Here is a 14,604-nt window from a genome sequence, read left to right on the forward strand (position 1 = left end):
AGGCACACAGGAGCCACACACAAGGCGGCCGCAATGCGCAATGGGATCTGCACACATATCACCCATTATCCTGACCTGGGAAATCCTTCGGAATCTACAGTGTTTGTGGAATGAGGTGCATCGTGGGAAACCGCCAGAAGCAACCAGTCCAGCTTTAAGGATTCGGGTTGAGCCAGCGATTGCAGTAAGGATGGTCTGGAATAAATATGGTAGCATGTAGGTAATTGCCCCTCATAAGACAATGGTGTTCATTCCGAGTTATTCGCTCGCTAGCAGTTTTTAGCAGCCGTGCAAACGCATTGTCGCCGCCCACCGTGCGAACGCCTGTGCAGCAGAGCGCCTGCAAAAACATTTTGTACAAAACAAGACCAGCCCTGTACTTACTCTTCGTGTGCGTTTATTCTAACGACGGAGGGACGGCTTTTGACGTCACACACCCACCCAGCGTTCGCCCAGCCGCACCTGCGTTTTCCCTGGCACACCTGCGTTTTTCTAAGCACTCCCTGAAACCGGTCAGTTGACACCCAGAAACGCCCATTTCCTGTCAATCTTCTTGCGGCCGCCAGTGCGAATGAAAACGTTGCTAGAACCTGTGCAAAACCACAAAGGCCTTTGTACCCGTACGTCGCGCGTGTGCATTGCGGTGCATACGCATGCACAGAAATGTCGATTTTTAGCCTGATCGATGCGCTGCGAACAACGGCAGCTAGCGATCAACTCAGAATGACCCCCAAGAGCCCAGAAAGATACTGCAAGTATCAGTACTAACAATGTCTACACAACATCATTTCCCGTAGGGTGCAAATTGGGATTAATCAAGCAAAAAAGTTTAGTCAGCTCGGGAAATTGGTTATGCCACTCACTCGGTTACAACCAACAACATTCTAGTTAAACTAATAAAAGATAATATTTGATTGGCTGCCATGATTAATGCCACTTTGTGCCATGTTTAGTAATTAGCCCCTTCTAACAAATGACCATTGGATATTGGTCATAATAGCCCACTTATGCAGATAATTAAAAACAAATTGTGTTTTTTGTAATGGTATATCTCCGTTATCTGCATAAACGAGACACTACGGTCATCGGAACTCTGAAGTTATAATCGGTATAAATAAATCTCCCCACCTTTGCTCTTCAGGTTTGGATTTGATAAGATTGTCCAAGTAGGCAAGAAAGTGTTCCGGATTTTCCTTGCAAAGCTGTGCGACGTCCGCGGGTAAAATGGACGGGAAGAACTTAACGAGAGACCTGGCTGCGGCTTCTCCAAACTTTTCGTAAGCCCTAGATGAAGCGGAGACGCAGTCAGCAGCGGTCACCACAGTTCGATATTAAAGTTTTTCTTTTCAGAGCAATACACAAAGTAATCGCTGTCTGCCCAAAGTTACTAGAGCTACTAAAGCTGGAACACTGTGACCAGGACGCCCATGGTGATGAGAAAATGGCTCGGGATGCAACCAACGTTTTGTGGACCAAGAGGACAGATAACTATATGACTGTTGCAAGTATATTTGGACACTTTTTTGCCCCACGTTTTAGGTTCATTTATACTGTACAAAGATAGAGTTGGGTATTTTTAGTATTTTAGCACAGCTATGTTTTTTAAATTGTCATTTTTGAACATAGCACATGCAAAGCAATTAATTAATAAACAAATTAATCAAGGAAAAGAAAAACAGGGCCGGCTTCTGCAAGGAAAGGGGAAATATCACAGAGACAAAAACAATGGCTCTCTGGTGCATAGAGTATTTGAAAGAAGACTCTGTAACACCGTCACAGGGGTTAGGTATAGTCTAGAAATAAGATTATTATACAGTCATCTCTCCATACAGAAATCAGGATTTTGGTACTTACCGATAAATCCCTTTCTCCGATTCCACAGGGGCCACTGGAGTGTAGTTACAATGGGGAAATAGTAGGTAGTAATTGGGAGCTGGCACTTTAAAAATTCTCACACTGTGGCTAGCTCCTCCCCTACTATCTCCCCTCCAAGCCAGTCTACGTAAAACTGTGCCCGAGGAGAGCTGTAATAAACAAACCTTAAGGTAGAGGAGGTTAGCGACGCCCTGTAAACCAGGCGAACCCAAACTAAACCTGTAACAGAACCTGACAAAAACCAGGCTAGCCTGAACTCAACAAGCAGTCATATGGTGATCTGCAAACCGTTAAGCAAAAAACCAGGAGGAACAGCGCTGGGCGGGCGTCCAGTGGCCCCTGTGTAATCGGAGAAAGGGATTTATCGGTAAGTACCAAAATCCTGATTTCTCCTTCATCCACTAGGGGCCACTGGAGTGTAGTTACAATGGGGACGTCCCAGAGCTCCCAAAAACGGGTGGGAAAGCGCTGAGAGTCCTGTAAAAACTGCTCGGCCAAACAGTGATGCAGAGGCCGTAAAAGTGTCAAACTTGTAGAATTTGACAAAACGAATGTCGGTTTGACCAAGTAGCCGCCCGACAAAATATTCATGGAGACCCCGCGGGCAGCTTCCCACGAAGGTCTTACAATGCGCGTAAAGTGCGCTGAAATGGAAAACGGAGGCTCCCTAGTAACCGCCAAGAAGACTGTCTGATGGTCAAATGTATCCAACTGCCCAGCGTATGCTGGGACCCCGGCTATTTAGTACGGGAGCATCGTACAGAACAAAGAAGAAAAACACTTCATCGAATAGCCTGAGACCTCTGTAGAGAGAGTTGGCGAGCCCTGACAACATTCAGAGAGGACTGAAAAACACTAGTGTCAGGTTTATATGAAAAATGGACATCCCCTCTGGAAGAAACGACCGCTGAGGCCGAAGCACAGCCAGGGGAGTTGCCAATAGAGTACTCCCTGAAAAAGAGGCCGAACTTACGGCCGCTAGGCTAATTTCATTTGGAAGAAAACCGAAAAAGGCAGAGACCTAAAATTCCGGTCAGTGTGGTTTGAAGCGCAGCGGATCAAAACCTCCCAGAGAAACCAAAGATGAAAGGTAACTGGGAGAAGGGGGAAAAACCCCTTTTATCCTTATTATGTCCCATAAAGTTTTCCAAAAGTGGCAAAAGCGAGAAGAGGTAACAGACTTCTGAAATCGGGGCCCAGTAGGCCTAACCGAACTAGGGAACTCCTCCCTTCTGAGGTCTCGTGAACAGTCACACGGGTAAACGAAACCAATGTAAGATTGAACAAGGAGAAAAAGGGAGCCTGTTGAAGTAGACAGTCCAGTCGAGGTAGGAGCCAAGGCTCCTCTACTGACAACAGGCGTATCTGTATCTTCAAGTCATGCGTGACCCAACCAGCGCCACCGAGAGGACTAGCACGCATAATCCCCTCCTGTGTTACTGAACATGAGGTAGAAATAGAAAAGGAGGCAGGATAGAATAACCAGAAAACTCCCCGGAGCCCTGAGGGCCTCCTCGCCTACTGCCGCCAGAGCTCACGTCCGAGAGTAATAAAGGGTTAAAGAGTCAGTCAGAACGCCCTGAGGTCGATCCGAAATTTCCGCCCACAGCGGACCAGCTGACCAAACTCCGGGGAATGTTCCCTCACCCAGGAGTCTGACCTGGTGGCCTGACCTGGAAAGAAGATTGTTGTCCCCCGCTCAGAGAGGAATGGAGGCGACCACTCATTGCGTCGCAACTTGACTGAAGGAATAGAGTACCGAGGAATGAAAAATCCTCTGACGGACCGTGTTGAGAAACGTCTATGCGGAGCATAAAGGTGGATCTGTGTCGAATCAGAAGCTCCTGGATCCTCCGGATATTCAGAAGCCACCTAATGTACAGAGTGGGATAGTAGCAGTAAATTGTCCCATTAGGGAACCAACGTCACCCACTGCCCTTGAAAAAGAGATATTCTGTGATCTTCCTAAACTCTGTGGGAGCGGAAGAGAGACCGAGAGGAAAGGACTGACAGTGAAAATGAGAATCCTGTAATGCGAATCTGAGAAAAGCCTGTCCAACGGAAATCAGTAAACAGGCATCTCTGAAGACAAGGGACACGTAAAACTCCCTTTCTTGTTCAAACTAGCAATCACAGACTAAAAGGATTGTAAGGCTAGAATAGGCCTGTCCGAGCCACTTGGCTTCGGAACGTGAAAAGAAAACAAGGGCCTGAGAACTGTCCGAATTCAAATGATATGTGAAAAACAGGGATCAATACCCTTTGCGGTTAGAAACCTATGGAGTGCAGCCTGCAGTATGACTCTCTTGTCATCGTAAATCGGCCGACCCATGCCGAGGGACTCCTGAGACGTTGTAACCGGCCAAGCCTTCTCCCATCGACCTGCGCCTACCCTGGGACCCTCCAGGTGGTAGGAAAGTCTGTGTAATGGGTGTATAGGATGACATAAAATCAGACTGGACCGAGGATGTTGAACCTCTGCTTCAGCCTTTTTACCCTGAAAACCCCTGGCGACGAAGATATCACCCGTGTGGAGTCGAAAGCCTGAAAGGGCACGGAAAAATCTAAAAGAAAGACCAGTAAAGGTCAGTCTTGGAGCTGGGGCAGTAGTAGGAGAAAGCAAAGTGGACTTACCTCCAATGGTTCAAGAAATCCTGCAGAAAGTTCCTTCCCCAGAACCATCTGCCCCGTAGGATTTCATGTTCACCTGTCACTGTCGCAGCCCCAGAGGTCGTCGGGTTAAGACAGCCCAAGCGAAGATGCAGGGTCCGAGTCTGCAGACGTGGAGACCTCCAAAGAACATAAAGCAGAATCGTGATTCTGACCTGTACCAAAGTATCAATTGATCCTGATGCGAAGCATCCTGTAACCTAGAGGACAATTGTTCCCCAACCTACCTGCTCCGGACACGGTAGAACCGCGCTGCCGCCTATGTCGATGAATCCCTGAGCAAGGTTGCCTCAGGAAAACGGCGGCTTGTTGGACTGGCGATACATCGAGGGGTATACCCTAGAGAGGTTCTGATACCCTTTCCTGCCGTCTGCGGGGAAAGGATAGGAAAACAAACATTGTTTGATACCTGATATTGTGTATTCGGGTGTCTGTCGGCCGCCTACCGGAGTCTGCCCAGCTCATCCGAAACTGGACCAGTCGCTGTCATTTCGTCATTGGCGTGGAACCCTGATGGACTTGACGTGTCCGCCTCCTTTACCTGCAGTACCAGACGAACTGCTGTATAATGCACCTGGATATTCTGAGACACTGGTTCAGATCCACAGAAAACAGACATCATCAGTAATGCATGGAATGTTAGCAAGGTTCCCTTTGGAAAGGTGAAATGACGTACAAGGTCTCTGGTTAACAGTGACATTACCTGCATAATCTGAGCTGTTCAAACAGGAGTGTCCTGCAGGTGTGTGGAGGGCTCTGCAGATGGCTCCACCGCATACTTCACACCTAAGAGGGAATTCTTTGACTATCCCAGGTGAGACAAACGAAAGGAGAAATGGTGGGTTAAATAAACACAGCCCTACGTAAGGTCTGCACTATAATGTGTGACCGACACGATTCAACTAAACTTTCTGGAGCAGCGGAGACCTGAACCAGTAGCGCTGCGCTGTGGGACAGGAGTCTTAGCCCTAGGCTATAGGAGCTCTCCTTAAAGTTTTGTTTGGATTCAAACCCCTGTTCAGATACCCGCTACTAGCGTACTGAGCCACAGCGCTATTTGTCTGATGCCTTACACACATTCCCAAATTACAAATAGCATTAGTAACTAGTGACACCAAGGAGTAATAAAGGGAAGGCAACACCCCTCCCTGTATGTAGTGTACCGCTAATTAAGGTGCACCCGATGTTTCTCGGAGGTTCCGCTGGCTTTTCAAAATGGTGACCAGCCTGTGAGAAAAGATGGGTGAAAATGTTATGTGGCAAGGTGGGGTATTCTGTTTCTAGAAAACATTGCGGAAGTGTGCATAATCTGTTTTTTTATGGATATATCTATATACATACCCACACGCACTTAAATATATATATATATATATATATATATATATATATATATATATATATATATATATATATATACACACAAACATAGCTATATATGTATATATACACACACCACCGTGAAACCAACCGGGTAGATAAATACTGTGAACCCAATAGGGTAGATAAATACTGTGTATTTGTAGGTAAATAAATACTGCACAGTAGATTTTTAAATTATTAATGAGCTGAGTCCCAGCTACTGTAATAGAGCAGGTTCCCTGATTTGCATGTAGGAAAATGCCGGGTAGAGGGCTCTACTGCAGGGAGGAATGTATCTATATTTCAGCAGCATGAAGTATGGAAAAGCTAAAAACCCCAGAGACAGGGTTTGTTGCCTAGCGACAGTGAGATCTGGGAGCCCGCTGAGTAAAGCGGGTTATAAAACTTTTACTCACCCCTCCTTGCAAAGAAATCCTCCCTGCACAGCCAGGAGAGGAATGAGCCTTCAGTCTGAGACCCCACACACACTGGAGCGGCGTGCTGCAGCGGCGCGGGGAGCGGAGAGAGCCCGCCGTACAGAGCGGGAGTTAGCTCCGCCCCCCCTGCCAATGTATCCCCCGGCCGCCTTGCTGCGGTCGGGGTGCGGGTAAATGTAACCCCCGGGCGCCTGTTTGCTGCTGCCGGGGTGCGCCCGTATATTGTAAATGTAACTCCCCGGCCGCCTGTATGCTGCGGCCGGGGAGCGGTGTGTAACCCCCGGCCGCCTTGTATATGCTGCGGCTGGGGAGCGGTGTGTAACCCCCCCGGCCGCCTGTATGCTGCGGCCGGGGAGCTGAGAGTCTGAGCCCGCCGCCGGACGGAGCGGGAGTTAGCTCCGCCCCTCTGTTCCGGCGCCACTTTTAAATTTAAAAACCGCTATGTATTACCCGGCTGCTTGTATGCTGCGGCCGGGTAGTGTAAATGTATCACCCGGCTGCCTTTATATTATACCAGTGCTTTAGCCCACTAGGCTATTTAGCCTCTCTCTGCTGCAGCCGGGGATTGAAGAGCGCTGAGCCCGCTTACAGAGCGGGCTGAAGCTCCGCCCCCCACATAATGGCGCCAAGTTCAAACTAGAAAGTGCGCCCTCTCTTCCACTGCAGCGTTATAAGGGGGTTAGATGCAGGACACAACACAGTAAAGACCATCACATCTAAGTGCACATATTAAAATCACACATCAGTCTGGAGGGGGGGAGATTGTACTCACCACTGTCCTTCTTCTGATGGAGTGGCCCCGACACGCGCCGCACGCAGCGGTGTCCGGCCTGAATCTTCTGTGATGGAGTGGCCCCAACACGCGCCGCACGCAGCGGTGTCCGACCATTTTTGATACAAACCGCTGCCATGCTGCCGGAATCTTCTGCTGGATGGAGTGGTCCCGACACGCGCCGCACGCAGCGGTGTCCGCCAACTCAGGAGAGCTCAGTGTCTCCCTCAGCCGGGGCCCATCCCGAGCCGCACGCAGCTGCGATGGGACCCCGCCGGCAGCTCCCGCGGTGCAGACTGGCAGTGGCAGAGCTGCCAGTCTGTGCGTGTGTGAAAGAAAAAGAAAATAATAAAGAAAAAAGAAAAATTTCTTCAGCTAAACCCAAGTGAACCAGCTACCTCGGGCACTAAACTAAGACTGGCTTGGAGGGGAGATAGTAGGGGAGGAGCTAGCCACAGTGTGAGAATTTTTAAAGTGCCAGCTCCCAATTACTACTTACTATTTCCCCATTGTAACTACACTCCAGTGGCCCCTAGTGGATGAAGGAGAAATACATACAAAATATGAAGGTTAGAAGTGTCCAAAACCTGTAGCAAATCTACCATATGTGCAGTGGGTAGGGAGACCAGAGGACGTAGCCTCCGGCCACCTCAGGGACCCACAATACTCTCCTTTTCAGAGCAGAGTCGTCTTCTGAGCTGGTGTGGTGGGAACACACACCAGAGGTACATTTTAGAAAAGACCTTCTGCTATTTTCAGGGAGGCCAGCGGCACTGATGATAATTGGCGCATTAGTCTCATACTTTATCGCGGTTCTTGGATCCAGGTTGACCCTCTTTAGTCATATATTACATGACCACACAGCGACTGGATAGAAGAATATTAGAAGATACCTGGAGACGTGAGCAAGAAGAAGGGGGCTGTCCCAAGGCTCCAAATTGTTCAAGGTCTGTATGGAGCTCACCAGGTCGCCTTTTTCTATTGCGGAGGCCACGGGACCCAAACTGAGCTCTGCAAGAGAAGACAGCTGGATTGTACGGAGGACAGTAATTATAGCATCCTTCGGGGGAGATTATAGAAACAGATGATGTGTTAGAAATGTATTGAAAAAAAAATAAGATTTTACTCACCGGTAAATCTATTTCTCGTAGTCCGTAGTGGATGCTGGGACTCCGTAAGGACCATGGGGAATAGCGGCTCCGCAGGAGACTGGGCACAACTAAAGAAAGCTTTAGGACTACCTGGTGTGCACTGGCTCCTCCCACTATGACCCTCCTCCAGACCTCAGTTAGGATACTGTGCCCGGAAGAGCTGACACAATAAGGAAGGATTTTGAATCCCGGGTAAGACTCATACCAGCCACACCAATCACACCGTATAACTAGTGATACAATACCCAGTTAACAGTATGATAACAACTGAGCCTCTCAACAGATGGCTCAACAATAACCCTTTAGTTAGGCAATAACTATATACAAGTATTGCAGACAATCCGCACTTGGGATGGGCACCCAGCATCCACTACGGACTACGAGAAATAGATTTACCGGTGAGTAAAATCTTATTTTCTCTGACATCCTAAGTGGATGCTGGGACTCCGTAAGGACCATGGGGATTATACCAAAGCTCCCAAACGGGCGGGAGAGTGCGGATGACTCTGCAGCACCGAATGAGAAAACTCTAGGTCCTCCTCAGCCAGGGTATCAAACTTGTAGACTGTTGCAAAAATGTTTGAACCCGACCAAGTAACAGCTCGGCAAAGTTGTAAAGCCGAGACCCCTCGGGCAGCCGCCCAAGAAGAGCCCACTTTCCTCGAGAATGGGCTTTTACAGATTTAGGGTGCGGCAGTCCAGCCGCAGCATGTGCAAGTTGAATCATGCTACAGATCCAGCGAGCAATAGTCTGCTTAGAAGCAGGAGCACCCAGCTTGTAGGGTGCATACAGGATAAATAGCGAGTCAGTTTTCCTGACTCCAGCCGTCCGGGAAACATATACTTTTCAGGGCCCTGACTACGTCCAGTAACTTGGAATCCTCCAAGTCCCAAGTAGCCGCAGGCACCACAATAGGTTGGTTCACATGAAAAACTGATACCACCTTAGGAAGGAATTGGGAACGAGTCCTCAATTCCGCCTTATCCATATAAAATACAGATAAGGGCTTTTGTATGACAAAGCCGCCAATTCTGATACACGCCTGGCCGACGCCACGGCCCACAGCATGACCACTTTCCACGTGAGGTATTGTAGCTCCACGGATTTAAGTGGCTCAACCCAATGCGACTTCAGGAAATCCAACACCACGTTGAGATCCCACGGTGCCACTTGAGGCACAAACGGGGGCTGACTATGCAGCACTCCCTTAACAAAAGTCCGAACTTCAGGCAGTGAAGCCAGTTCTATTTTGGAAGAAAATCGATAGAGCCGAAATCTGGACCTTCATGGAACCCAATTTTAGGCCCATAGTCACCTCTGACTGTAAAAAGTGCAGAAATCGACCTAGCTGAAATTTCTCCTTTGGGGCCTTCCTGGCCTCACAGCACGCAACATATTTCCACCATATGCGGTGATAATGGTTTGCGTTCACTTCTTTCCTAGCTTTAAATAGCGTAGGGATAACTTCCTCCGGAATGCCCTTTTCCTTCAGGATCCGGCGTTCAACCGCCATGCCGTCAAACGCAGCCGCGGTACGTCTTGGAACAGACAGGCCCCCTGCTGCAGCAGGTCCTGTCTGAGCGGCAGAGGCCATGGGTCCTCTGAGATCATTTCTTGGAGTTCTGGTTACCAAGCTCTTCTTGGCTAACCCGGAACAATGAGTATAATTCTTACTCCTCTCCTTCTTATTATTCTCATTACCATGGGTAAGAGAGGCAGAGAAGGGAACACATACACCGACTGGTACACCCACGGTGTTACTAGAGCGTCCACAGCTATCGCCTGAGGGTCCCTTGACCTGGCGCAATATCTTTGTAGCTTTTTGTTGAGGCGGGACGCCATCATGTCCACCTGTGGCCTTTCCCAACGGTGTACAATCATTTGGAAAACTTCTGGATGAAGTCCCCACTCTCCCGGGTGGAGGTCGTGTCTTCTGAGAATGTCTGCTTCTCAGTTGTCCACTCCGGGAATGAACACTGCTGACAGTGCTAACACATGATTTTCCGCCCATCGGAGAATCCTTGTGGCTTCTGCCATCACCATCCTGCTTCTTGTGCCGCCCTGTCGGTTTACATGAGCAACCGCCGTGATGTTGTCTGACTGGATCAGCACCGGCCGGTGTTGAAGCAGGGTCTAGCCTGACTTTGAGCATTGTAAATGGCCCTTAGTTCCAGAATATTTATGTGTAGGGAAGTCTCCTGACTTTTCCATAGCCTTGGAAGTTTCTTCCCTGTGTGACTGCCCCCCAGCCTCGAAGGCTGGCATCCGTGGTCACCAGGACCCAGTCCTGTAAGCCGAATCTGCGGCCCCCTAGAAGATGAGCACTCTGCAGCCACCACAACAGCGACACCCTGGCCCTTGGAGACAGGGTTATCTGCCGATGCATCTGAAGATGCGACCCGGACCACTTGTCCAACAGATCCCACTGGAAAATCCTTGCATGGGACCTAGCGAATGGAATTTCTTCGTAAGAAGCTACCATCCTTCCCAGGGCTCGCGTGCATTGATGCACCGACACCTGTATACGTATTAGGAGGTCTCTGTCTAGAGACGACAACTCCTTGGACTTCTCCTCCGGGAGAAACCCTTTTTATCCTGTTCTGTGTCCAGAACCATACCCAGGAACAGTAGACGCGTCGTAGGAACCAGCTGCGACTTTGGAATATTCAGAATCCAGCCGTGCTGTTGTAGCACTTCCCGAGATAGTGCTACTCCGCCGAACAACTGCTCCCTGGACCTCGCCTTTATAAGGAGATCGTCCAAGTACGGGATAATTATTTCAGCCATTACCTTGGTAAAGACCTCGGTGCCGGGGACAGACCAACGGCAACGTCTGGAATTGGTAATGACAATCCTGTACCACAATTTTGAGGTACTCCTGGTGAAGAGGGTAAATAGGGACATGCAGGTAAGCATCCTTGATGTCCAGTGATACCATGAAATTCTCCAGGCTTGCAATAATCGCCCTGAGCGATTCCATTTTGAACTTGAACCTTCGTATATAAGTGTTCAAGGCTTTTAATTTTAGAATGGGTCTCACCGAACCGTCTGGTTTCGGTACCACAACATTTTGGAATAGTAACCCCGGCCTTGTTGAAGGAGGGGTACCTTGATTTCACCTGCTGGAAGTACAGCTTGTGAATTGCCGCCAGTACTACCTTTCTCCGAGGGCAGCAGGCAAGGCTGATGTGAGGTAACGGCGAGGGGGAGTCGCCTCGAACTCCAGCCTGTATCCCTGTGATACTATTTGCAGAACCTAGGGATCCACCTGTGGGCAAGCCCACTGGTCCCTGAAGTTCCCGAGACGCGCCCCTACCGCACCTGTCTCCACCTGTGGAGCCCCAACGTCATGCGGTGGACTCAGAGGAAGCGGGGGAAGATTTTTGATCCTGGGAACTGGCTGCTGGTGCAGCTTTTTCCTTCTTCCCTTGTCTCTGTGCAGAAAGGAAGCGCCTTTGACCCGCTTGCTTTTCTGAAGCCGAAAGGACTGTACCTGAAAATACAGTGCTTTCTTAGGCTGTGAGGAAACCTGAGGTGAAATTTTTTCTTCCCAGCTGTTGCTGTGGATACGAGGTCCCAGAGACCATCCCCAAACAATTCCTCACCCTTATAAGGCAGAATCTCCATGTGCCTTTTATAGGCAGCATCACCTGTCCACTGCCGGGTTTCTAATACCCTCCTGGCAGAATGGACATTGCATTAATTCTGGATGCCAGCCGGCAAATATCCCTCTGTGCATCCTTTTTATCTAAGACGACGTCTTTAATATGCTCTATGTTAGCAAACTATTATCCCTGTCTTAGAGTATTAATATTATCTGACTGGGTATCAGACCACGCTGCAGCAGCCCTATTTATGCTGAGGCAATTGCAGGTCTCAGTATATAACCTGAGTGTGTATATACAGACTTCAGGATAGCCTCCTGCTTTTTATCAGCAGGCTCCTTCAAGGTGGCCGTATCCTAAGACGGCAGTGCCACCTTTTTTGACAAACGTGTGAGCGCCTTATCCACCCTAAGGGATATCTCCCAACGTGACCTATCCTCTGGCGGGAAAGGGTACGCCATCAGTAACTTTTTTTAGAAATTACCAGTTTCTTATCGGGGGAACCCACGCTACTTTACACACTTCATTCATTCATCTGATGGGGGAACAAAACACTGGCTGCTTTTTCTCCCCCAAAATAAAACCCCTTTTATGTGGTACTTGGGTTCATATCAGAAATGCGTAACACATTTTTAATTGCCGAGATCATGTAACGGATGTTCCTAGTGGATTGTGTATATGTCTCAACCCCGTCGACACTGGAGTCAGACTCCGTGTCGACATCTGTGTCTGCCATCTGAGGTAACGGGCGCTTTTTTGAGCCCCTGATGGCCTTTGAGACGCCTGGGCAGGCGCGGGCTGAGAAGCCGGCTGTCCCACATCTGTTTTACGTCATCCAGCCTTCTATGTAAGGAGTTGACATTGTCGGTTAATACATTCCACCTATCCATCCACTCTGGTGTCGGCCCCACAGGGGGCGACATCCCATTTATCGGCCTCTGCTCCACCTCCACGTAACCTTCCTCATCCCACATGTCGACACAGCCGTACCGACACACAGCTCACACACAGGGAATGCTCTGACTGAGGACAGGACCCCACAAAGTCCTTTGGGGAGACAGAGAGAGAGTATGCCAGCACACACCAGAGCGCTATATAATGCAGGGATTAACACTATAACTGAGTGATTTTTCCCCCAATAGCTGCTTGTATAAACAATATTGCGCCTAAATTTAGTGCCCCCCCTCTCTTTTTAACCCTTTGAGCCTGAAAACTACAGGGGAGAGCCTGGGGAGCTGTGTTCCAGCTGCACTGTGAAGAGAAAATGGCGCCAGTGTGCTGAGGGAGATAGCTCCGCCCCTTTTTCGCTGACTTTTCTCACGCTTTTTTATGGATTCTGGCAGGGGTATTTATCACATATATAGCCTCTGGGGCTATATATTGTGATATATTTGCCAGCCAAGGTGTTTTTATTGCTGCTCAGGGCGCCCCCCCCCCCCCCAGCGCCCTGCACCCTCAGTGACCGGAGTGTGAAGTGTGTATGAGGAGCAATGGCGCACAGCTGCAGTGCTGTGCGCTACCTTGGTGAAGACTGATGTCTTCTGCCGCCGATTTTCCGGACTCTTCTTGCTTCTGGCTCTGTAAGGGGGCCGGCGGCGCGGCTCCGGGACCGAACATCAATGGCCGGTTCCATGCGGTCGATCCCTCTGGAGCTAATGGTGTCCAGCAGCCTAAGAAGCCCAAGCTACCACCAGTTAGGTAGGTTCGCTTCTTCTCCCCTTAGTCCCTCGTAGCAGTGAGTCTGTTGCCAGCAGATCTCACTGTAAAATAAAAAACCTAAAATATACTTTCTTTCTAGGAGCTCAGGAGAGCCCCTAGTGTGCATCCAGCTCAGCCGGGCACAGGATTCTAACTGAGGTCTGGAGGAGGGTCATAGTGGGAGGAGCCAGTGCACACCAGGTAGTCCTAAAGCTTTCTTTAGTTGTGCCCAGTCTCCTGCGGAGCCGCTATTCCCCATGGTCCTTACGGAGTCCCAGCATCCACTTAGGACGTCAGAGAAAAAATATTAGTTATAATTTTTATCACCAGGTGGCGATGTGGCAATACAAATCACTGAAAAACGCCAAAACTGTTCAATGTGTCCTTCACTGTGGTCAACAACAGTTTCCATTGGAAGAACAACATTGTCTATGGCAGAATGTAATATCTCAGGGGGAATAGACAGCATGTGATAGCTAATGCTGCCTTTTAGATCTCAGAACGTTCCCGATACACCTGGATACTTCAAAATCCCCACAACCAAAAGTAACATGGTGACTGGGATGGCCAAGATATCTGAAAGTAGCAGCGGATAACCCATTCTTTGGTAAAGTTTTGCCTTAGCAACAACAGTGCTCTTCAGGTGATCTCTATCGCCATCTAGTGGCAAAATTATTAACTAATATTTTTTTCCTCATCACCGTGTGGAGTGGAGATAATAATAAGACTGCATTTAATATCCCATGCAGCAGGAGGCACAGGCCTGACTGCAGCCATCCAATCTGCTTAGATGACAACAGCTCGTTACTTTAACGGAACAGATCTAACAGTTGGTCTGAGACAAGTTATTTTGATTTTAGTTTCTTACGGTCATCCTTTATGCTGTACACCGTCCTTATATATTATACACACACACACACACACACACACACACACACACACACACACAGGGTGTGGTATGGAGGGTCGACCACACTTAGTACGATAGTGTCTAAGTCAACGACTATTGGTCGACAGTAACTAGGTAGACATGTTC

At 49.0% G+C, this 14,604-nt stretch overlaps 1 protein-coding gene across 6 annotated transcripts in view; it reads right to left on the reverse strand.

The window, feature by feature from the left end:
- HPS5 (HPS5 biogenesis of lysosomal organelles complex 2 subunit 2) overlaps window positions 1-14,604 on the reverse strand; it is a 65,467-nt gene that overhangs the window by 5,484 nt on the left and 45,379 nt on the right. For all 6 annotated transcript variants that reach the window (XM_063946341.1, XM_063946343.1, XM_063946340.1 and 3 more), the window contains exons 17-19: window positions 8,007-8,124; window positions 1,129-1,284; window positions 76-195 (exon numbers count right to left, since the gene is read on the reverse strand). In XM_063946341.1, the coding sequence (XP_063802411.1) occupies window positions 76-195; window positions 1,129-1,284; window positions 8,007-8,124 (394 nt within the window). The remainder of the gene's footprint in view (window positions 1-75; window positions 196-1,128; window positions 1,285-8,006; window positions 8,125-14,604) is intronic.

Source organism: Pseudophryne corroboree, chromosome 11 (genome assembly GCF_028390025.1).
Source record: "Pseudophryne corroboree isolate aPseCor3 chromosome 11, aPseCor3.hap2, whole genome shotgun sequence".
In the NCBI taxonomy this organism is placed as follows: Eukaryota; Metazoa; Chordata; class Amphibia; order Anura; family Myobatrachidae; genus Pseudophryne; species Pseudophryne corroboree.